Below are 26113 nucleotides of genomic sequence, written 5' to 3' on the forward strand. Positions count from 1 at the left end.
TGAAAACCGAAATAAGCCACACATCACTAACACCAACATCAGTACTTTAACATGACGAACTAACTCATACTAAAGCACTAAACTGAATCAATTTCAAAAAGACCGAGGAAACTAGTAGTGAACCAATTTTCCCAGATGTCCGTACGATTATTCCTAAATGCTTTACAACGACAAATAGCACCTATATACAATCTGGAAAGAAATCATACGGTGAGTAAATCTCAAACAGCAGCTAATTGGCCTTTCATGATTCCCGATACTTGGTCAAATCAAATGTCAATGTCCTCGAGCAACTGAAAGAATAAAAAAGAAAGCATGCCACATCAAAATCCAAGAAGGTTGAAAGGGAGACGGGTAGGAGATAAGAGAGATAGTACGCAAAAGCTCACCCCAAGTCCGAATCCCTGTAAACACCAACCAAAGCTTCGGCTTTGTCATAAAAGCTGTCTTTGAGAGAGATGACAATGCTTTGGAAGCCACATCCTTCCTCGGGATCCTGATTAAGCCTAGCTCCTCCACATGACTTTGATCGGATAAATCCAGCAACTTTGGCAACATTCAAATTATCCAATGCAGCATCAACTTCATCCAATATAAAGAATGGAGAAGGCCTAAAACTGAAATTACACGGTAATAGCAATGAAAACATGGTCTTGGCAAAGCCAAGACTCTCATAAGGAAATAGAATGAATGCAATAAAATTCACTGAATACAGACTGCATCTTTTGACAGCATTATACAATGTGCTCACGATGACATATTTATGCACATAAAATAGAAGTAATATGGTTGGTTACGTGTACATACTCCATTAACAGAAATAGCCAACCCCCCAAACAGCAGAATATTTGATAAGATAGTGCAGCACAAAAGTCAGAAATTTTTATATATAAAAGTAATCCTAATTTCCATTACTACAATGAATCACTAATTAGGCACAAAGTTACCTGTGGATTGCGAAAAGCAAGGCAAGTGCTGCAACAGTTTTCTCTCCGCCTGAGAGCTGCTCCATATCCCGAAAACGCTTCGTTGGGGGCATAGCAGTAAACTTAATGCCATGTAAAAATGGCTCATCTTCATTATCCAAGTTGAGATAGGCTGTCCCACCAAGGGGATGAGTGTTGCTCTTTGTCAGTTGCTTGTATATCTTGTCAATATTGCCAGATATATGATTGAAAGCTTTCATAAACAATTCATACCTGCAGGCAGAATATGCAGACTTCAGAGTTCAGATCAAGAAATTATAACGCTGTACAAAGAAGGCTAACAGATACTTCTGCTAATTATCCTAGCAGGGTGAGCATATAACGGAATTATCCTACATCTCATTAAAGCAATGCATAAGCCAAGAGCTGAATAAGGGAAAACGAAAAGGGAACCTCGAACAGCAGCACAATATATAATGTGCCTATCATAATGATCAAGAATATAACCAGAAAGGTGCAATCAAGAACATGTTTCAAGAGTTTCAAAATGTTTATAAACAATAAAGGGGTCATCATATCCTTCTTTGAGGTTTTCTTTACTGCCTCACGCATGCCTGTTTCCACAGTTCCCTTAAATGACCATTCAAAGTAGCTGCATTCATGCCATTATTGAGCTAATAAATAGAGATCTGTTGAGTGGACAAGGGGTACAATAAAACAGAAATCCTGAAACATCTCGTTAACACTTTTCTCCGTTATAAAGCTTGCATTCAATCAAAGGCGAACAATGATAAATAAGCCTCCACAGATTAAAAACAACTTTCAAGGGTACCGTTTTCCAGTTTAACATAACGCTATCCTGTCATCGTCTGACCAAGTTGACCACTTAGAACTTGATTATTACCTGCTTCACCTAAAAGTATCATGATAATAGTTAGATACCTGGCCTCTTTCACTCTATTATACTCATCAGCTACTTTCTTTTCTTCATTTTTGGCCACTTCAAACTCCTTCGTGACATCTTCTTCCTTTTTCAATAGATCTTTATATTGATCAAGGGCCTTCAGATTTGGAGCTGTCCTTTCAATCTCTGACGTCAACGCAGCCATTTTTTGTGTAAATTCCACCTCAAGCTTCTCCCGTTCAGCCGGTTTCCTTTTCTGCTGATAAGTTTTACTCAGATTACTGAAATCAAAAACAGGGCCCGGCATCGACTCTCCAGTATCCATTGGATCAGAGATAGTGGGAAGGGGTATCTGCTCCAATTCACATGTGTCCAGTATCTCTTGTTTTCTTGAATTCAGCTGCTCAATCTGTGCCTCCTGCAAAATAAGACGGAAAGCAAATCATATCCTCCAATTCTTTACTAATACTATCTCTATTTCTATAAAATCAAGTTGTGAATGGCGGCTCAGGATTTCCCCATGCTCCTTTGATAAAGAACTATTTGAAAAAATCATCATTAAGCAACAAACCTTTGACCTAATTTGACGGTTATGTTTGCTGATGCTTGTTGTCTCAGCAGAAATCTTTTTCTGCCAATCCTGCAGATGCTTTTCGCACACTTCAGCTTTAGACCTCAAATCTGTAGAAAAGAAGAGAAGATTTCTTGTCTTTTTCAATTGATTCTATAGTCCGAGAAAACAAAACAAGTGGAGTGCTTTCAGTTGAATGATATTACTAGAAAAAGCACTAAACAGAACAAAATACGGCAAAGAAATGAAGGGAGAGAGACGATAAATGAAGAGGGAACCTCTCTGCCAGGAAATGCACCCCCACCCCCCAAATAAAAAAGGAAAAAAAAAAAACAAAGGCCCCCAAAGGCCTTATCCAAAGCTGTACCAGAAGGTGAAGGACTGAAAGCGGTACAACATCCTGGAAAATGTTTGACACTGTAAACTAATAGCTTTTGTTAGAGACAGCATGCTAACACCCCATATTCAGTAACTCAAAAATGATTCACTATTCAATTTGAAAAATGGTTTAAAAATTACTTAATTAGTCCTGTATAAAAATAATGTTACACTGAATCAGAAAATTAACATCTCACTTATGTTATTGCTAACTTCCTATCACCAAAAGCCTACACTTATCCATATAAAAAATTAACATCTCATTAACACGAACAATTCTCCAAGTCAAGAATGCATGTTATCCCTGATCTAGCTCTCTGAGTAGGGAAGACATTTTTTACATTGAATTTCTATTCATGAAATGAAAGCTGACATCTGGTCCGACCAACCTGAAAAGTTGGCACAACTTAAACTCAAAAATAATACTGAAAAAACTTACCGGACACTTCTTCATTGTAACCCTCAATCTCTTCAGTTGCTTTCTCCATGGCTGACTTCTGCGCCACCTGCTTGCCCTCAATCTCTTCCAATTGCTTCCTAAAGTTACCAAGAGTTGATTCCAGTTTCACAATACGTGAATTCATATCCCGCTTCTGCTCATATTCCAACCTGTCACATAATGAAAGTCAGGGAGTGCTAGGGACTCAAACTATGCAAAAACTAGAGAACATAATGTTTTACAAGAAAAAGGTCAGTTGAATTGACACAGCAGAAATCAAACTTGAAAATTTTTTAAATCAAAAGAGTCTAGAAAATAACTCTGCATGTGATGGCAAAACCAGTGTATTAGAAGAAGGTAATATAAGGTTAGAGTAGCAGAATTATGTAAACATCTCTAGCACAGAAGAAGTTAGTTAAGTCATTGAAATAAAGAGTATATAACTTTCAAAATCTAAACAAACTCTAATTATTAACTTCTAACTTCTAAACAACAAAGAAAAAACATTTCTATGTGTTTCGGAGTTGGCAACTCGAGAGATGCAAGGACAACTCATACTTCTTATCCTCGATCTCTTAAAATCGCAGCACCTCAGTGAGGCGAGGCTCAGAAATAAAACAGGAAAGCAGCAAACACCATTCGTTAAACAGGAAAAGGGTTATTTAGACTTTAGATTGCCATCTAAGTCCCTCTATGCAAAAAGGAGACCTTTTCAGTGGATATCATTTTTAATGCCACCCCCCTGCATAACATTGATATATGATCGTATTCCTCTATACATTGACGCCTACCATCTCATCCTACTGCCTACAAAGGAACAGACTGCATATCCAACAAAAATCACAATGAATTCTAGGTTATCAGTTCTTGTTGATCTTTTCTAGACTTTGACAATCTAGCTTAACGGTTTCTTTTCACAAAGACCCACGACTACTCATCAGATCCCAAAACTTTGCTCAGAATGCAGCTCTAAGCATAATACTCCAAGTGAAAGTGTCTCGAGGAATAAGAGAATTGCACACAACTTGAGATTCCATTGCTACAAGCATTATGTTAAGCTTAAGCACAACAGAAAATGCTACAAGCATCAAGGAACCACACCCTTTAGAAATGCTTAAGGGTATTAATTACCAATTAAAAGATATAAAACAACAAAATCATCAACAGCGAGAGCGAGATGTCTGGACTTCAAATCATGTCCACTTGTCTGGACTTGAAATCATGTCCACTGTTATCTAGATCACCATTCCAAATGGAAATTAAGATTACCAGATCTGTTTGTCCAGCTAACATTCAGCAGACCATGTTGAAGAAGAAAGATAGGATGTAATTGCTAGTCAACCAATGGCTCCCAAAACACTTACTGTAAAAAGATGGCTAATAATTTTCTTCGCCAGAATCTAGACATCCTGGTTTTACTCGTAGCACTTCCTAAAGTAATATGGAAGTTCAAATCTGTATTCTTAATGCAAAATGTGGAAATAGGAGAGAACCACAACTTACTTTCTAAATAGAGAAGAAGAAGAAAAAAGCCAGTGCAAATTTTGAACTTTGAAATTAAGGAAGATGTGACATTCTGGATGTTAAACGACATTGATAGAGGCAAGCACAATAAGCAGCATAATTTTCAAATTCAAGAAAAGGTGGAAAATACTTTGTGATGATCCAAGAAATAATGTTGGAAATTCATTTTGTCAAGGAGGGCGTACAGAAATATGAAAATTGATTTACCATTCTCAAAAAAATGAAAGACTAGATTATCTGAGTCTCAGATAGCTAACAGTTTCAGTACATCATCAACTTATTTTAGCTTTTATGATGGCACAATGAATGCTTAAATCAGCAGGCACACGTACTGAGATTTTAGCTTTGACTGTTGGTTATGCAAGTTAAGTCTTTCTTCAGCCATTTGTTGAACAGCTTTGAGCTGGTTTTCTTCATACTCCCGTATGTTCTTCACCCCAACAGATTCGCTAAATTTCTTATATATTCTGTCAACAATGTCATTGATCCTTTTCTCTCGTAATAAGATCTCGCGTGCCCTCGTATCAATGTTTCTTTTCAACTGCAGAAACCCAAATTGTGCACCAAGTTATAAATGAACACCAGAATCAGATCATAAACACAAGAAGCGTAATACCTCCTCAAGTTCAGGCTGGATTTGTCCAATCTCATTAGCAATAGCACCCTTTTCACGCTCCAAATTTAGAAGCTTGTCTTCAATACTTTTCTGCAAGCAACAACTCAAACAGTATTACAAGATGCATATATAGAGAAAGAGAAAAACCCAACAAGGCAAGTAGATAAAATGATTAATTTCTATGAAGCTAATGAGATGCAACTGATCTTCTTAAGGGTCGTTTTGGTTCTTTGAAGCAATAACAGGGCTGAATATTACTTAATCAACGAGGCTGTTTTCCCTGTAAATGGAGTTGAGAATAGTCAAACTCCTGCTAATCTTCTAGGGTGCAGTGTGGGCTCTTTCTCCACAGCTTATCTAGGATTACCAGTAGGGGCCAATGTTATCAAAGGCGAATATTATTTAATCAACGAAGCTTTTTGACCCATAAAAAGACTTTCAAAATAACCTATCACAAATAAAGAGAAAAAGTTTTACTCCCTCCGTCCCATATATATGGCACTTTTCACTTCTTTAGAGTCAATTTGATCAACTCAATATTTTAAAATTAAAAGTTAGATATTCAAAAATTATGCGAAAAGTACTATAAATTGCAAATCTTCTCATGTCAGTATGATGAATAATTACATTTCAATGTTGGTCAAAGTTCACATAGTTTAAATCTAGAGAAGCGAAAAGTGCCTCGTAAATTGGGATAGAGGGAGTATTAGTTTTATTTGAAACTTAAACAAATTATAAGAAAACAAACACAAAGATAAAAGTTGGTTTGAGTTGGGTAGTTTGGACTTTGGGCTATGACCCCATTATTTAGCCCAAATTGACCAGCTCATCTTGACACAAGCAAACTTTCGAGGGATTATGACCCAAATCATTTGTGCTTTGTTGATTCAACCCTTCTGACCCAGCAAAATTTAGCACAACCCATCCACTTACAGCCCTATTCCCAAATAAATTTAGCTCTTGCATTGAATTGATGAAACTATAGCCTAGACTTCTATATATCACAAAACTATGGCCATTAACTTTCAAAACAAATTGTGAAAATTCGGAGGTTCAAAGGATGACCTAGATATTAAACGGACAAGAAAGGGAGGAAACTAAGGAGTCTTTGATTCCTTAAAGTGGAAGCATCCGAGAAATGGGGTATTTCAGTCAAAGTTTGCCTATACAATCTTTCTTCTGATTTTCGAGGAGCAGAACGTGTCAAAAAGCTTCATGTATATGCTTGTATCTTTTCTCTTCTGAGGTAAATTGCTATAAATGTATATGACACAGACAATCTGTTAGACTTTCTCAGCTTTATTGCATTTATTAGGACTGAGCTCCTATCCTCTCATAATCTGCACCTATTTCTTATTGTTCTTCATCACAATACCTTTCTTTATAATGGTGTAGAGGCCAACTTACACGTATCTCGATTAATTCACCTGGCGAGTCCAACCCACAAGCACAGGGTGCTAAGATAATCCTGCCCACCGGGGGTAGAGCAGATGGCTCGGTAAAATTCTTTTAATTATCATAAAAGACTACCTTATTAAATGCACTATTCAATTCTCTCACGTCACTCCGCTACTTTAAACTATATCCCTACGTAACAATGATGGAGAATAAAAACGAAAAGATATAAATAAAATTAGAAAATAGATGAAAAGGTTTTTGTTGTCCCTTCAAGCTTTATTTCTAATTATTTATTTTAATCTTTCTTAGTTTTATTTATATTCATTTTAATTTTCTGATTAAGTATACAAAGAGTATTTGAAGAAGTTGAATGGAAGAAAGTAGGACTATATTCACCTTCCAGCAAAATAGGAGAATTTGGTAACTACACAAAAGAATAAAACCATTACGTACGAGGCAAAGTAGCACCCAAGGGTGTGGCCTAGGCCTAGTATGGTATGGTATGGCTTTTAAAACTTCGGTTCCGTAATTTTGGTTTTTGGTTTTCAAAAATGTTCTACCATAACCATAGCGAATTAGTTCGTAAGTTCGGTATTTTTTAACTTCAGTTTCGGTTTGTGCGGTACGGTAAGTCAGTAACTACGGTTTATTCGACTCGACTTACATACAGTGGAGAATTATGACTTCGATAGTGGTGGGCTCTCATGCTTGAAATGAACTAAAATTATCTAGACGTGGCCAGAAATGACACTCAAGTTTGAGTAATCGGTATTGTATATGACTACATGTAATTAAGTATTTAGTTTATACATAATAGTAATGACAAGAAGCTTTGAGCCCAATGGATTTTAGGATTTTGGGCCTTTTAGTAGTTTATATTTGAACTGGTTAAATTAATACTAGCTATATAATAATATAATATAATGGATTGTATATCTAATTAAACATTTTGGTAAGGGGTTCAGTATTTCAGTATGTTATACTCCCTCTGTTCCAGTTTATGTGAACCTATTTCCTTTTTGGTCCGTTCCAAAAAGAATGACCCATTTCTAAATTTGGAAACAATTTAGCTTAAACTTACAATTCTACCCTTAATGAGAAGCTTTTATAACCACACAAATACTCGGGGCACCTTTTTGACTTGTTTAGGACCACAAATTCCAAAAGTCTTCATTTTTTCTTGAACTCCATATCCAGTCAAACAGGTTCACATAAATTGGAACGGAGGGAGTAATAAATACCAAAAAAATTGAAACAAAATACCATAATGCCAAAGTCAAAAATTTCGGTATGGTAATTCAGTATTTACCACACTATGCACACCCCTAGGCCTAGTGGTCAATGAAATGGGTGCACACCTTGGAAGTCAAGGTTAAAATCACAGCACAACAGAGAGTCAGAGACAAAACACATTATGGAAAAACCCTGGGAATCATGGATGGAAAACTTACAATCCTAGGAGCTACTGAGGTTTTTGCCTCCTCCGGTAATCTCTAGCTCACTCTCAACATTTTGTCCCACCCCCTACAGTACAGAAGTTGGTTCCAAGAGAAAGGAGTGAAAGGTAGGAAAATCTAGGACTTAAATTATGCAGTGGACTCCACATCAAACAGAAGTTGACTCTATATCAAAATGATTAAATTTCTTATTTCACCTGAAGTGAAGGTTTTCCTCGGTCATTAAACTAAAGGATACGTGAATCAAAGCAATGCAAAAAGAGAGTAAGACACTAGCAAACTAGGTAATGAGCCAAAGAACAATTTGTCCTTCAACTCTGAACAATTAAATAAACCAATTTTTCCAAAATTATCTGCAGTCAACTAAATCCCTTCGGTTCTTGGAACATCTGATTTACCAACTTAATGACATAATACATTAGCAATCAAAAATATATTTTTAAAAAACAAATCTCAAGTTTTTAAACTCCCTCCATTTCAATTTACGTGAACCTATTTGACTGGGCTCAGGGCTTAAGAAAAAAAAGAAGATTTTTGAACTTATGGTATAAAATAAGGCATATATATTTTGTGTGGCTATAAATCATTGCATAAAGGCAAATTGTTTCCAAATATAGAAAGGGTCATTCTTTTTGGTGCGGACTAAAAAGGAAATAGGTTTATATAAATTGAAACGGAGGGAGTATATATGTTAAGGTATGAAATCACCTTCGATTCACCCCCAAAAATATCGACATGACATCACCAGTAACTTTCAGGAATTCTCTTAAAATCCTAGCATTTAGAGATGAGCTTTATTTTTAGGTTGTCAGATAAGAAGATCCAAGTGTCTTAATTGGAAGATTGATCCAATTAAATTGCGGTTGCCTTAAGTTTCTTTAAGAACTAAAAGGATGGAGATTCTGTTCACAAATTTGTATGAATAGATAAGCAATGACCTTCTCGATTTCCGCATAGTGAATCTTTTTCTCAAGTCCACTGATTTTTCCGGATGCTTCAGACTCCTTTAGCTGCATCTCCCTTATCGATCCAAGCTTCTCAAATTCCGATTCAAGACCTTCCTTTTTCTTCTTAAGCCCTACAAAACGAAAAGTTCAGAACCATGCAACCAACCAAAGTAACATAGATAATGAATTCCACAAACCTTCAATTTTTTTATCATCCCATTTATGCGAACGCGCTTCCATGCCACCACTAGTACCACCAGTCATTGTACCAGACTTTGTCAACAGAATCCCATCAACAGTCACAACTACAAGAAACTCATACATTCTTTGTAAGTACAAGAAGAGCATACCTTTTCTACTTTAATCCAAAGTAACCAGTAGATGGAAACGAGGGAAGTGCCTTTTGTGTTTGTTAACAGCGTAGAACTTACCTTTAAATCTTTCCCCGCTCCAGCTAAGATGCTTAGCTTCAGTTAGGTCATCACAGACAAGGGTATTACCAACAGCAAACAAAATAGCTTTCTCCAATGAGGGATCAAATCTGTTTACTGTTAAGAACAAAACTAATAGCATCTGCTAGGGTTTTGCAATTAGTTGTTCATAGGTGAAGAGTCATAGATAATCAAAATATTAGATACATTGATTAGCATGGCAAGACAGGATACTGTATGACATCAAAAGCGAGCTTTGCAGTTCCACCCAAGGTACGCAGCCTCTCTATTATTGGCTTTACACGGACTGACTGAAGAGGTATAAATGTCTGAGGAGGAAGCCTTTGTTCTTTCAAATACTACACAAATGAAGCCCGCAGAGAATAGTTATTGCAATGACCAATTTGTTATTTTGCAAAATTAGAAGTTATCCAAACTAAATTAAAACAAGAGTCAGTGAAGCTTCATCTACTTGGAAGTGAAAAAGCATGATCACTGAGCATTACATAGCAAACTTAGCCTTTCTACCTCATAAAATAACATTGCAGAGAATTACACGACTCTACTACGGAAAAAAAAATTCTAACCTTTTTCTCTAATAAAAGAAACCATATACATGGCAGTCCCTATGAAGAGAAGAGGAAAGTATTGAAAATAGAGACAAGTCCATCGACAAGAGATGCAGAGGATTGAGAGGAGAACTGCAGATCAGCATTCCAGCAAATGCATAAACTTGTTTCTCACCTTGGACCAAATGCATGGCAACCCATCATGCAAGCACTAATAGAATTCCCTAGCACACGGAAGCATCTCAGGATTCAAACCAACTTATGAACCATTTCATCCAGAGGACACTAAAGAAGCACACATAACTATTGCACCTCTGTCCTTATTTTGATGCAGAACCACAATGTAGCAATATGTTTCCATCAGATCACACAACTTTCTTTGATGAATTATGGATTTCTCAAAAACGTATTCAAAACTGCACAAGCATTCCAAAGGCTGAGGCAGGAAATAATGTCACATCACATCAAGATCCCATTAATAAAATCAAGAAAACAAGACCTGTTAAACCCACATTCTCTCTTGATAACAACCATTTCTTGATTTGTGTTTATCATCCTTTAGCATGGGTTATGCTAATCTCCTCTGTACTGTTCCCTTGATGACACAATTAGCCCTATTTCCAAGTAAATTGTAGCCTAAATTTAAACCTATAGACACAGTCGAATAAAACAAGAAATCTAGTACTATCACAAACTCAAGCTCAAAACCCTAACAATAACGATTTCTGATCAAAATAGTTTTTGCAGTAACACATAAAATTTCAACTATAGCTTATGCACGATACTAGTGGTCCCTGCATTAAGTTATTATTTCAAAAAATTCTTCAAAACAGAAACTGCAAACTAATCAGCACCTATTGATGACCACGTTCTCGACAATCCTGTAATCACACATCATACAATGAATGAAGATAGAAGCTACTTTGAAATTGCAAAACTGAGTCACTGGAACAAGCTAGGATGTCATTTCCAACTTGACAGATGACTATGCCTGAGTGACATTCACGATAGGGAATATCTTACGCCTGGGTGCTATTGGTGAAAGTTTCTAGTTATCAACCAAAAGAAAAGAAAAGACCTATTCCCCTCCAAAAGACCAGGAACAACTATGGGAAACGTCTATATGTTTCAACCAATTACTGAAAAGAAGAAAACAATTAAGTAGAGAATCGTGAAAAAGGCCTGATAGACATTGGATCCCCTTCTATAGAGTTTATTCATAATCAAAAATTTAACCATCTATACTATTAGCATTTCTACATCTCCGAAAGTCTTAATTTATAGGTCAACAATACCCAAAACAGCAGATTCAATATAACCAATCCATCATCCAAGTTGACAGAGCCAAACTAGGAAATCCGCATATTCTAAAAAACAAACACATAGGGGGGAACACAAGCAAGATCCATATTAAATTGTGGAAAAAGAAAACAGACTTAGCACTCTGAGCTACTATGCATTAGACACGTCGCTGCCATGCTAGATAGAGTTATTATACGAACCTTGATGCATTCTTTTCCTGTTTGTTCGTTCTCAACTACTACTGCATCCATAAATCTGCCCATTGCAACAGTTACAGCAAGGTTATACTTCTTTTGTGTTGGCCTGCAGAGATCAGTCATCCGACCATGAACACCAGGAAATAAACGCTTCAGAGTTTCAACTGCTTGAGAAAATTTGGCATCCCTCTCAGTTTCATGTCTCTCAGCCTTCAGTTCACGAAGTTGATCTTCTACTTCATCCATTCGCTTCCTCAAATTGTCATATTTGTCTCTGTGGAAAGAAGAGATTCCACATTATGTACATAAATATAAGTAAATGCAAATGGCCATTATATGCACTTGCATATGTAACGTGTACAAGCATATAAATTAAGAAGAAATCATGTCATTCAGCAGTATATGTTAAATCTCCATCTGACTAACTTGGACCGTCTAAGATTATTTTTCATCTCACGCTGTTCTTCATTCACCCGTTTCAGTTCTTCATCATGCTTCTTAACTGCATCAAGAATTTTCTTCAGCCTAGTTTGCATCTGTTTCTCCTGAGACTCCAGCTCATGCTTCCGATTTTCCAATTGCTGAAGATTTTCTTCCAAATTCTTCTCAGCATCAATGTCAGCACGCTGCTGCCTATCTAAAACCTCCTTCTCATCCCTTAATTTCGCAGTTTTCATGCCAGCCTCCTCTTTACTGTAAAATCAAATTCATATCGCTTCATCAAATGAAACCATTGTCCTTTACTCATTTTATGGATGTACAAATCTATTCAGAAACGACAAACTAAAAGATCAACAATGATAGCAACATAGCAAGCATGTGTAAAGGAAAAAAACATTTGTGTTTCTAATGAAATAATAATTGATAAAGCATAGCATTTGATGCCATCCTCCTCTTATCCTCTACCAGGGCAGCCACAAAGAGAGGGAAAGAGAAACAGGGAGAGGGAAAGAGAAACGGGGAGAGAGAGACAGACAGAGAAAGCAAAAAAAAAACTGAACCCATGATAGCCCATCTAATAAACAACCAAAGCAAATAGGAAATGACCTCTGCATACATGTTATAATATCTTGTCCAACCCTCAATAGGCACCGAGGAATAGAGATGCAACGGACTGGAACTTTGGGTGCAAACATGCTCACAAAGGCCATAAAGAGCATATGCATGTAAAAGTGGTTCTTGGAGAAATTGTATTCAACTGATACAAAAGCAACCATCATCTACTTGTCATCTGAGTTTCAGTTACTACATTTGTTAACTTTAGTTAGTCATTCAAAATAAAGGTGATGCACAATCCAAGAATATTTAAAATAAAGGTGATACAAACATGGTAGAGTGTTGTAGGTGTGACCAACTTCAGACAACTACAAGAGCAGATTTTTTCCATATTTGACAGAACGTGGGATGCTGTAATTTCCAACTATAATAAGAAATAGAGTGGGAAAATAAAGGATGATAATAAGAGAACTGGAAAGATAATTCCTGCCTAGATGCTCAAACTATTTTACCCAAAGATTTTTTTCAAAACCAGAAAAAAGCACCAGATCAACTTTGAACAACTACAGTTACTCGCACTTGTACACGTAAATAAGAATTTTTCAATGATCAAAGGACTTACATTTGGTGATATGTCTCTAACTGACTGTCAGCTAACTGAAGTTTTCCGCCTGCTTCTTGACTTTTCTGACGCACTTCATCAAGCTGCTTAGTAATGTCCCTCAAGTCACTCTGAAGTTTCTTCACCTCATCCGCATGCCTTCTTTTTTCTTCTCTCTTCTTATCAAGGTCTTTAGTCGTATTTTTTATTTTTGAAGCAATCCGATTCATCTCTTCCTTCAACTTTACAACTTCAGGTTGCTATGGACGGAAAACATAAACCATTAGGTAACCATATCATCAACTACCTAGAAATATGTATAGTTCACAATGATAGGGAAGACAGAGTAATTGTGAAACAAGTGTACATCTACTAAATGATAATTTGGATCCATTTCTTTCTATCATAGAGAAAAGATCAGATACCTTGGCTACTTCTAACGAGCTCACTCAGTAGGGTACATCACACTGTCCTTTTTTCAAGCTTTATAGTAGCCACACAAAACTAAAATAGAATAATAATCAAATACATAAGCATACATGTTTGATAAAGCGATGTAGTTGTGAGACCAAAACAAGTCACTCAGGAAGCCAATGAATAGAACTCCTTCAAAATGTTGAAACCCGTATAATCTTCTAAATGCTTATCTAGAGCAACATCTGTTAATGTTAGTGATGCAACTGAATAGAATTGTTAGATAGTTAATGTACATAGTTAACTTGTATATAGTTATACTTGGTGTTAGTGTTGTACATCCAGAAAACATGATTACGTACATTGTACAGTGTGGATATAAAAAGGAAGCCATCTCTCATTCGGGATGGCAACAAGATATCATTGAGGAGATAATTGTTCTGCATGTTGGTGGTACCTTGGAGCGTGTCACTCTACCTCCACGTATATATATTATAGATTCTCAGAGCATTTATGCAGTCAAAATTGGTCCAGATGGTAAAATTGTTCGACTAAAGGTGCATCTTGTTGCCAGATATACTCAATTATTTGGACTTGATTACAGTTATACTTTCTCTTTTTGTGGCTAATATTGCATACGCTATATTTTTCAATCCATGGCAAATGTTCGCCATTGGCCTCCTTTGTTTATAAGGAAAACAAAAATATTTAGGCAAATACTTATCAATCCATGGCAAATATTCACCATTGCCTCTTTAGACATTAAGAATAATTATCTCCAAGAAAATCTTGAGGATGAAGAATATAACACTTGGTTTTGTTGCTCAGGGAGATACTAGTGGTCTTGTATGTTGGTTGCACTGATCATGTGATCTGAAACAGTTTCCTTGAGCATGGTTTGGTCAGTTCAGCATGATTATTCTAGAGTTTGGCATAACTTTTAGTGAAACTCGTCATTTTATTTTCTAACGACATTCTGCTCCATATTTGTTCATTTACTTGGTGGTCTATGTTGATGATATAGTTACAGTGATAATGACCAGGATGGTATCATTAAATTGAAGCGCCCCTTTTTTCAACACTTCTGGACTAAAAATCTGGGCAAATTGAAGTAGTTTTTTTAGCATTAAGGTCATTCAATTCAAAAGGTATCGTCATCTCACAATGGAAGTAGACTTTATACATTCTTGAGGAGTCAAGAATGACAGGTTGTAGACCCATTCATACTCCAAATGCTAAGCTTTTGTAAAATCAAGGGAGCCCCTTACTGATCCTGCAAGGTATAGTAGATTGGTTGTTAAGTTGAATTACTGCATAGTAACTCGACCTGGCATTGCCTCTCTGGTGAATAATGTAAGTCAATTTACGGGCTCTCTATGTGACAGTCATTGGGATGTGGTTGACCTTATTTTCAATATATTAAAACAACCTTAGGGAAAGGATTATTCTTTGAGGATTGAGGTCATAAGCAGATTGTTAATACACAAACGCAGATTGGGAAAGACTACCTTCTAATAGATGTTTCACATCTAGATAATTTGACCTGGTTGGAGGGAATTTGATGTCTTGAAAGAGCATGAAACAACACACGGTTGCTCAATTTAGTGCAGAAGCAAAATATCAAACAATATTTGTGGCAACTTCTGAACTGGCTTGGATGGAACTCGTATGTGATAGTCAAGTTGCTCTTCATATTGCATCAAAATGGGTTTTTCATGAGAGGACTAAACATATCGAGAGTCGGTTGAATTTGTAAAACCAATCAACTTGCAGATGTTTTCACCAAGCTCCTTAGTGATCCTCGAATAAGTTACATTTGTAACAAGCTCGGTACAACCGACTTGTATGCACCGGCTTGAAAGGGAGTGTTATATATTTTACATACACACTTAAGGTGGATAATATTATACCTAATATTAGCGTCCTACATCAGGAAAACATATAAAAAGGACTCGGCATATGAGCTATCTTGACAGATTCTAATAATATTTTCTCTCATGTCCTTATTTCTCACAAGAATACCACATACAAACTGCTTATGATGCTCCATAATGGATACAGGACCACAGTTCACCTGGAAATCAATGGAAACACCAAATTGACATACAAATATACAATCATTTTAGCCATCACCAACATAGACGGTTTCCACTGTTCTCATTATCCTTTAAGTTTATACATTCTGATAACTAGAAAATTAATTGGATTTGTCATCATCCTTCATGTTAGCACTAAATTATGCAACAAATAAGCATCAACCCTAGAATCTAGAGTCTGTGTATCGGTTAATCTATTTGGAGTTTAGGCAATTCATTAATCTTAACACAATATGGTAATACTTTATGAAGTCAGTGCATGCATAGACTGAGTCAAAGAAAGGGAAATACATGATGTGGGAAATGTTGTTAAAGGCTCATTTTAGGCACCCTTGAGCCCTTAAGCTCAGTTAAATCCAAGTTGTGAGCTTTGGCCTTGGCTCTATCTTTAAGAAGATAGTATTAGACAATAAATAGTCAGTATAATGATCTACATTAACTGCTAAAAAACGTTATGACTGAATCTTTAATGATTAGGTATAAGAAACAGAAAAATTTAGCATAAACAGACTAGCTCAAAAGAACATAAAGCTACATCCTATCATCTAAGTCAAAAATGTAAAGGGTTATAAACTTGATTGATATGATTTTTACTTCATATTTTGTTTAATTATAGTTATTCCAATTCTTTGGTCCATATAGTCTTGTTTGTGTTAATAGCTATTTTTCCTTGCATTACATTTTTTTTTCTTCATTAGTTCCTTTCTTCACTAAAACTCATAATTTAATCTCGCTTAGCAATTAAAGCCCAATAGGCTGTGGCTTATTTTGCACTCTCCAGTTTTGGCTATCTTGGCTATCTAAATGTGGGTAAAACAAGATAGAACATCTCTTGAAGAATTACCAGCTCTAAGGTGTGTGATGGCATCAAGATTATATTCTTGGAAGATTAGAGGTGAAGTGAACCCCCCCCCCCCCCCGCCAAAATCCTACAGAGTCCATCCCATGGTCAAATTTGAAAATGAGTGCTATATGGGAACCTATACTTCAAAACCCAGTCCAAGATTGGTGATCAGCTTGCATCCTTTCCCTTTTTCAATAACTCTACCCCCAAAACACAAGTGATGAATATCATAATTTCGAAGATTTAATAGCAGTAAATCTGGTCCATGTGACATTAAGTTATGCAGGGTATCATGCACAAAAACTTGAAATGTAACTTGAAGCTTCAACTCCCAGGCACACATGACAAGGCATTAACATCAGGCATAATAACAATTATAAAAGCAAGATTAATAAGGTTGAAGAAATTACATTCTTGTCAAGTTTGTTCTTTCTATCAGTAATCTTCCTTTCGTACATTGCAATCTCTTTCATATATCCACTTAGTTCTTTCTTCTGGCTGCTAGATGCACTTTCATATTCCCCCAGCTTCTCCACAATTTCTTTGACAACTGCTTCTTCAGCGTCAAGTTCCTCATTGGCCTTTGTGACATCCTTTTCTATGTTAAATAATTGCCATAGAAAGTATTCTTGCTTCAAAGATTTCTGCAATAAAGACAACAGAAGCAGGACTGTGACTTACCGTTTGGAAAAGCCAGCACAGAATAACAGATAGCGCAAAGTAGATCATTTTTTTTTAACTTTGCTTTTTTTTTTTTTGTGTGTGTGTGTGGGGGGGGGGGCATAAGTAGCAAGATAGATGATGGCATTCCGATCACCGGGTAGCAAGCTGACCAGAAAAGTAAGAAGGTAAATACACAGATCATTTACTACATGTGGTGCATAAAACAAAAGAAGGAAATCAGAGACATCAGCAAATACAGCTCTGCAGGTTAACATACAGAGTAGATTGCCTTTTATCAGTACAGGTAGCAGCATGCTAACTGAAAAGGTACAAGACATGGAAGATCAAGAGCTCCCTTGTGTTTTTTATGTATTTTTGGTGTTAAGAAGTTATTTTTGGAACTAGGGAACAAAGGCGGGGAGAAGAAGTTATTCCGAATCGCTAAGGTGAGAGAGAGGACGGCTCGGGATCTGGACCAAGTGAGGTGCATAAGAGATGATGACGGCAAAGTTTTGATGGGGGATGACCAGATTAAGAGGAGATGGCAGAACTACTTTCATAAACTTCTAAATGAAGAAGGGGATCAAGATATTGTACTAGGTGAATTGAGGAATGCCGACAGTCCCCATGAATTAAGTTATTGTAGGGACATTGAGGTCGATGAGGTCATGGAGGCAATGCATAAGATGAGAAGGGGCAGAGCGACCGGGCCAGACGAAATTCCGGTTGAACTTTGAAGGTGTTTGGGTAGAGCAGGCTTGGAATGGCTTACTGGGTTGTTTAATGTTATATTCAAAACTAATAGGATGCCTGAAGAGTGGAGGTGGAGTACAATGGTTCCGTTGTATAAAAACAAAGGCGATATCCAAAGCTGTAGTTGCTACAGGGGTATCAAATTACTGAGTCATACCATGAAAGTCTGGGAGAGAGTGGAAGAAATGAGAGTGCGAAAGATGGTGTCTATTTCAGACAACCAGTTTGGGTTCATGCCGGGGCGATCTACCACAGAAGCTATCCACCTTATGAGGAGGATGGTGGAACAATACAGGGATAAGAAGAAGGATCTCCACGTGGTGTTTATTGATCTAGAGAAAGCGTACGACAGGGTTCCTAGGGAGGTCTTATGTAGCTGCTTAGAGGTTAAAGGGGTCTCGGCAGCCTACATTAGGGTGATTAAAGACATGTATGATGGAGCTAAGACTCAGGTTAGGACAGTAGGAGGCGACTCCGAGCATTTTCCGGTTGTTACGGGGTTACACCAAGGGTCTGCGTTCAGCCCTTTCCTATTTGCCCTGGTGATGGATGCACTAACTCATCATATTCAAGGAGATGTGCCATGGTGCATGCTATTTGCTGATGACATAGTTCTAATCGATGAGACACGAGGCGGTGTCAACGAGAGGCTAGAGGTTTGGAGACAGGCCTTTGAGTCTAAAGGCTTCAGGTTGAGCAGGACGAAGACGGAATACCTCGAGTGCAAATTTGGGGCTGAACCGACGGAAGCGGGAGTGGAAGTGAGGCTTGACTCTCGAGTCATCCCTAAGAGGAATAGTTTCAAGTACCTTGGGTCAGTTATTCAGGGGATCGGGGAGATCGACGAGGATGTCACACACCGTATAGGGGTGGGGTGGATGAAGTGGAGGTTAGCATCGGGAGTCCTGTGCGACAAGAAAGTGCCAACGTTACTAAAAGGTAAGTTTTATAAAGCAGTGGTTAGGCCTGCCATGTTGTATGGAACCGAGTGTTGGTCGGTTAAGAACTCACACATCCAGAAGATGAAAGTAGCAGAGATGAGGAGGTTGAGGTGGATGTGCGGGCATACAAGGATGGATAAGATTAGGAATGAAGATATTCGAGAGAAGGTGGGTGTGGCCCCATGGAGGACAAGATGCGGGAAGCAAGACTCAGATGGTTTGGGCACATTCAGAGGAGGAGCACTGAGGCACCGGTGAGGAGGTGTGAACGACTGGCTGTGGTCGGCACGAGGAGAGTTAGAGGTAGACCTAAGAAATATTGGGGAGAGGTGATCAGGCAGGATATGACGCGACTTAGGATTACTGAGGACATGGCCCTTGACAGGGAATTGTGGAGGTCGAGCATTAAGGTTGTAGGCTAGGGGGAAGGTGTGAGTATTTCTACAGCGCACTAAAGTGAGACTAACCAGTTAGGAGTTAGTCTTAGGATGCTACTGGTCAATTAGTGATGTAGGGCTTTATCTGCTGAATATTATTATATCTTCCATTTTTTCGTACTTCCTATATTTTTTATACTGTTGTTATTTTTATTTTATGTTATGGTATGTTATTTTATTTTGTTTTATGTTATTTTATTATGAATCTATGGATAGTACTAATATATCGTCTCTTGTCGCTTTCTTGAGCCGAGGGTCTCCTGGAAACAGCCTCTTTGCCCCTCGGGGTAGGGGTAAGGTCTGCATACCTATTACTCTCCCCAGACCCCACTAGTGGGATTATATTGGGTTGTTGTTGTTGGTGGTGTTGGTGTTAAGATAATAGTACACTTTTCTGTGTAGATAGCTGGATAGACTTTTTAGAAGCTCAAGGCAAGTACTGGAAGCAATGCAACTTTTGGCACCAACTTGGTTCTTTCAATAAAATGACATGTTTGAATAATCAAAAGAAGTGCAAGGCATGGAATACCTATGTGGAACAGTGATTTAAGGATCGGCAAATTAGATAAATCTTGAGAACTTGGTAATGTGGAAGGAAATCAGAAACACCAAAACATCAATTAAACTTTGTCCACCAACTTCTATCAAACAAGTACATTTTCTCCTGAATAGCTACTGGAAAAGGGAAGACAGAATACGTCCCTATAAATACTTTTCATAAAAATATTCCTAATTTATCATATGCATTCTTTTTTTTAACGAAACAAGGCCAAATATACCCTCTACTTTTAAATATTGTTTAAATTTACCCTTTGTTTCATTATCTGGCTGTCTGATCCCCTATCGTTATACTATGGATCAGATTTAACCTTATTTTTTAAGGAGGGCCACGTGGCAGCTCCTTACTATAAGACATCCTCAATTTAATCTACCCAGATTCATACTAACCCGCCCGTAACCTGACCCAAATCCTTATTAAGAAACCCACCCCTTATGGACTCTTCTCCTTTCCCTTGTTTTCGCCGCCCTTTTGAAGTGAACGCCGCTGCCGCTCGTCCCATTCTGGCACCACCGCATCCAGTTGCTTCAGTTTACTGTTGTGACTGGTTTAGGTTTGAAATTAAAACATGGTGTTCGTGAAATCTGAGCTTGGGTGTGTAACGAAGCTCGAAAATTACTAATTGAAGAAAGAAGAAGTTTCAAAATGAAAAAAAATCTTTATGCTCCAAAATCGTGGTTACCCATTGCTTGAAGGTGGCAGGTTTGAAAAACAAAAACTCCATTAAAGAAGTTGGAGCTTCGAACTTGAATTTCGGGTTTTCGAAATAGTTGTTTTGTTTGGATTGGGTATTCTAAAATATTGGGTATATTCTACGGAGCTCAAATATCATATTTGAGGAAGTTTGGAGGAGTTTTAGGATGGATCTGTCTGAATTTTCAAAGATGGTTCATGAAGAACCACGAAGGACATTGTTGAGAATTTTTGGGTTTGAGGATTTTCGGGTCTGTTGGTTACTGAATGTTGGACCTAAAATTTTCAAAGCACTGAATGTTTGTTAAAGAAATTCAGCTGGGTATCATTGTATTAAGTGGATTCAAGCTTAACTTCATAGTAGAAAATGTTGCTGGTGCTTGGTTCGAAAGTTTTGGGTTCACAGAACTTTGCTGCTAAGATTAGCTTTGGATTACTATATTGGAGCTTACCACTTTATCAAAAACATTGATTCAATATTGCATCGGAAGATTGAACTAAATCACTGCTCCTTTTGGTCCCCAATTCTTGAATTTACATAGGTCTCAATCTTGTGCGCAACTCATGCCAAGAACCAGAACAATTAGAAGGGCTTATAGCACAAGTGCCAGCTTAGATTCATTTCTAGATGAATAGTTCTCTTGTTGGGGGTTGGTCGGGTTCCGGACGGGTTAGTATGGATCCAGGTAGATTAAATTGGGGGTGGATCTTTTACGCTGCCATGTGCCCCTCCGTCAAAAATAAGAGCAAATTTGATCCATAGTATATCCTATAACACTAGGGGCTCAGACAACGAGATAGTGAAACGGAGGGTAGGTTTAAACAATATTTGGAAGTAGAGGGGTATATTTGGCCTTTTTTCATTTTTTAATGATAGTGGGGTCCGAACCAGCTTTGCGCACCTTGACTATTCCACCAGATATGGTACCTCCCTAATTTATCATATACATATACACACGTGTATACATACGTATATACACACACACACAAATACATATATGTATTTACGCATGTATGTATATCCCCAAAAATTCAAAATTTTGAGGCCCGATTTCCCTTTTACTAATAGAAAGTAAAACAGACAAGGATGTGTAAGAAGATAAAACTCTCACCTTATTATAACAGGAAAATTATACCAACGGAAGTATGTATAATGGCAGCTCATAGGGGAAAAAGACATATCGAGTTCTCATTTTAAATATTACCCCAACTTTTATGCAGAAAAATAATAGACTAACTAGTTTTGAGAAAAAGAGGCTATGCTTAATCTCATAGGAAAAAGGGTAAATTCAAAGACAATTCATGAACCAACCAAAAACATATGAAAAAGCATTATTGAAGAACAAATATTCAGGAAAAGCAAAATCATCAGGGGCATGACTTAAAAGCATATAGGAATCTATCAAGAAAACCAGAAGCGTAGTCTTACAGTTGGATAAAAACAAAAGATGCTGCAGCCAAAACATATATATTAAAACTGATACCAGTTGTTCTTGTAACCGAAGATGCTTCTCAGCTTCCTCTTTCTGTTCCTTTTTCTGCTTCCGCTCCATATTTACAGTCTTCTTTTTCTGGTAAGCCAATGCCTTCTTCTCCTCAGCTCTTGCCTTTTCTTCTTCCAATTCTTCATACCGTCTCTTAAACTCTTCAGATCCAGATATTTGCTCAAGAAGATTAGTAAGTTCTCTTGGATTTTTAGAGGCAACTGACTCGACATCGCCCTGCATCAAAAGTCATCATGAGAAGAGACGTCTATTTACATACAAGGTAGAAACTGACTTTTTCTTTAACTAAATCCAGAAAAAAATAAGCATTTTAAATTGAAAGATCCTAATCTTTTATTTTCAAAATAATATTCCTTTAGCAACTAGTAAGCCTAAAAATAGTTGCTGGGAAACTTAGACGAGCCATAAAACATGCTTCTTAAATTATATAAATACTTTAGAGGTATAATGTTGCTTGTTCTTCTATGTGCTAATCCATGTCATTCTGAGTATCCTCTCGATAACCATTGCAGTTTATACTCGGAAATGGATGGTTTCTGAAAAATTCCTTTTATTACGGAAATTAATTTACTAAAAAAGCATCCAAACCCCAAAGAGGACGTAAGCAACACACAATTAAATATTCAACACCCCTTAAGAAACACAGAACACAAAGAAGTAACCCCATCAGGGTCATATTGAATTCCAGTCCATAAAATATACACAAAATTCCCGTAATATTTCAATTGTTAATAACAGTGGTGCCCGCCCCCGCCAGCTTGCGGGCACCTGAATATTCTACTGAATAACTACCTCCCACAACCTCCCACAACCACGGGTAGTGGATAACTATGCTCATCCACGGTTTTCAATCACTTAATTGACAACTAACTCACACCCTTGGGTGCAATTGCACTATTAACCACTCATTCGGTCCCATTGTATATGACACTCTTTCCTTTTAGTTTGTCCCAAAAAGAATGACATCTTCCTATATTTATAAACAATTCAACTTTAAACTTACTATTTTACTCTTAATGAGATGATTTATAGCCACACAAATACATATTGTTTGTTTAGACCACAAATTTCAAAGTCTTTCTTTCTTAAATTATGTGCCCACTCAAATACCATCATATAAAATTGGACGGCGGGAATAATATTTCTTATCTTTCTCTTTCCCCAGTTTGTTCTAAACTGCAAGCAGGACTGACAGAACTTTTCATAAACCATACAAACGGCTACTTGCTGATATTTCAATATCATATCTGCAGCATTAATTCATAAAACCATTTCAACTACTATGCCTTAAACTACTTGGCGTCATCTATATGAATATTCCGCTCTAATTGTGCTCGTTCCATTCCAATAGGTAATAAATTTGACTTTTAACACTAATTACATGTAATATAAATAACCCGCACAAGAAAAATGAAACGAAAATGCAAGGGGAACCTGAAAGACGAGAAAATTCCGTGCTTTGACGAGAATATCAAGGGACTTCAATTTGGCATTATACTCGTCCCAGTTGACAACTTTACCATCAATCCGATACTCACTACCACCAGCACCAGTAATAGTTCGAGTAAACTGAATTTCAGTACCAGTAGCAAGCTGATAAACTAGCCTCACGAAAGCTCTTCGACCTCTCTGCTCTTTTTCACGGTCATCGAAGGCATAAATAAGGTCCTTCAACTGTGCACCACGGAGCTGACCAGTGCGAACGCCGAGGACGAAACTGATAGCGTCCATTAGGTTGGATTTTCCGGCTCCATTTGGGCCTATAATTGCTGTGAAGTCGTAAAATGGACCGATTGTTTGAAAGCCTTTGTAGGATTTGAAGTTTTCTAGTTCTAGCCGGTGGATTTTCCCCGGCGACGGTTGGGATGGCATTATTATAGTAGAAATTGCTCCGGTGAAAAACCCTAGGTCTCTGCGGGGAGAATAATGTTATACAACTAGAAAATTAGGGTTTAAAATGTTGCCGGGAAATATCTTAGGGAGGGAAGATTCGGGTTTCTATATAATCTAGCGTATGAAATCATACTAGCTTATTGTAAGTACCCTATTGCTTAAGCGATTATACTTACCAGCTATGGTACAAGAAGAAAATGAAGAGGAAATTTGAAAATGTGTATTGAAACTGAGCTGGAAGTGGAGCCTACGTGGTAGTTGAGTACTACAACAACAACACCCCGCTAAAATCTTACCGGTGGGGTCTGGGGTAATATATACGTAGACCTTACCCCTATCCGAAGGGATAGAGAAGCTTTTTCCGAAAGACCCTCGGCTCAAGAAGAATAAAAGACAAAAGGAAACAGTATTAATATTATCACAGAAATCATAAGAAAATATAAGAAAAACAGGAATAACATAAAATCCAGAAGAAAGCTGCAAAACAAAAACGATAACTAGTAAATAGGTCCAGCACTAAAAAAAAATAGAAAGACACGGCATTGCCACCCGTTACCTAGACAAAACCCTACAAGATTACTCTAGCAACGGAACAAACTAATGCAAGACCCAACTACCTCCTAACCTACAACCCTAATACTCGACCTTCACATCTTCCTATCAAGTGTTATGTCCTCGAAAATCTGAAGCCTCGCTATGTCCTGCCTGATCACCTCTCCCTAATACTTCTTAGGCCGTCCTCTACCTCTTCTCATGCCCTCCACAACTAGCCGCTCACACCTTCTTACCGGAGCATCTTGGTTTCTCCTCTGTATATGCCCGAACCATCTGAGCCACGCTTCCTGCATCTTGTCATCATGGGAGTCACGCGCACCTTCTCCCGAATATCATCATTCCTAATCTTGTCCATCCTAGTGTGCCCGCACATCCACCTCAACATCCTCATTTCAGCTACTTTCATCTTCTAGATATGTGAGTTTCAGACCAACACTCAGCCCTGTACATCATGGTCAGTCTAACTACCGCTTTATAAAGCTTACCTTTGAGTATCGGTGACACTCGTTTGTTACAAGAATGTGAATTTTATATTCTTTGTACAAATAAATATATCCATTACATTACTACTATTATAGAAGTGGCTAAGAGAGAGCTTCGGTAATTCAGGGTATTTTGGTAAAAATGATGCTCAGCTGAGCTTTTAGTTAAGCAATATGCTTAAGGGTGGTGTATGGTGCATAATAATGTTGTACTCTTTACTGAGTTAATAGAAATATCAAGATTTTCTCCGTGATATCTTTTCGTAAATCGTGTAGGGTCTGATAGTATGACTATGTTTAAGAAAGAAGTTCTTGTTTCTTATATTATTATTTGTTATAATATAAAGACTTTAAAGTAAAGAAATCAAAGATAAGTATGGAGAGAGATTTATTATTCAACTTCAAATTCATGTACATAATGAATTGAAACCTCCTTTATTTATAGAAGAAAGGAAGCTGCTGTGAAGCTGCTACTGCAAGATGTTGTGTAAGCTGCCGTGTAAGCTGCTACTGCAAGTTGTTGTGTAAGTTGCTTGTAAGCTGCTACTGCAAGCTGCTGTGTAAGTTGTTATTGTACCCGATATAGATAATCTTTTACCGGGGGTAATATTTATCCATAACGGAGTACCGAAATGATAAGCTTCTTCAGCCTATTTCCAATAGAGTACTAAACAGATAACCATATTTACGGCGGAGTGCCATATGAATAAACTTTTTCAGGAAGCTTATTTACAACGGAGTACTAAATGAACATCCATAATATAATATATATTTATAACATTATTATTATTATTATTATTATTGTACAACATATTAAATAAAATTGTGACACATGGGACCCACAGTGCCAACTCCAACTGCTACCCCATCATTGAATAGCATTTACTCCTCATTGAAGTTGACTCCCTTTTACAAATCAGGAAAATGATTCACCTTTTGTAGTCATGATTTTTAGTTGTGCATATAATGGGACAAGATATACTCATAAAATTGTGAAAGGAGTAAAATAATTGCAGAATTAT

General features: G+C 37.3%; 1 protein-coding gene and 1 non-coding gene across 2 annotated transcripts; both read right to left on the minus strand.

Moving 5' to 3' along the window:
• On the minus strand, positions 1–24285 carry LOC104217828 (structural maintenance of chromosomes protein 1). Its single transcript, XM_009768159.2, has 18 exons — positions 23596–24285; positions 22141–22377; positions 17021–17254; positions 13278–13516; positions 12086–12352; positions 11663–11933; positions 9826–9950; positions 9592–9701; positions 9358–9465; positions 9152–9291; positions 5359–5448; positions 5075–5283; positions 3219–3388; positions 2402–2511; positions 1869–2248; positions 948–1199; positions 390–617; positions 1–293 (listed from the first exon to the last, which is right to left on the minus strand). The coding sequence occupies exons 1-18, from the start codon at positions 24031–24033 to the stop codon at positions 245–247; spliced, it is 3657 nt and encodes a 1218-aa protein (XP_009766461.1). The 5' UTR covers positions 24034–24285; the 3' UTR covers positions 1–244.
• LOC138878831 (U6 spliceosomal RNA) lies at positions 10680–10784 on the minus strand. The gene has a single exon (XR_011402605.1). It is a non-coding gene; the product is annotated as a U6 spliceosomal RNA (small nuclear RNA).
• Positions 24286–26113: the final 1828 nt, after the last annotated feature.

Source organism: Nicotiana sylvestris, chromosome 9 (genome assembly GCF_000393655.2).
Source record: "Nicotiana sylvestris chromosome 9, ASM39365v2, whole genome shotgun sequence".
NCBI lineage: Eukaryota > Viridiplantae > Streptophyta > Magnoliopsida > Solanales > Solanaceae > Nicotiana > Nicotiana sylvestris.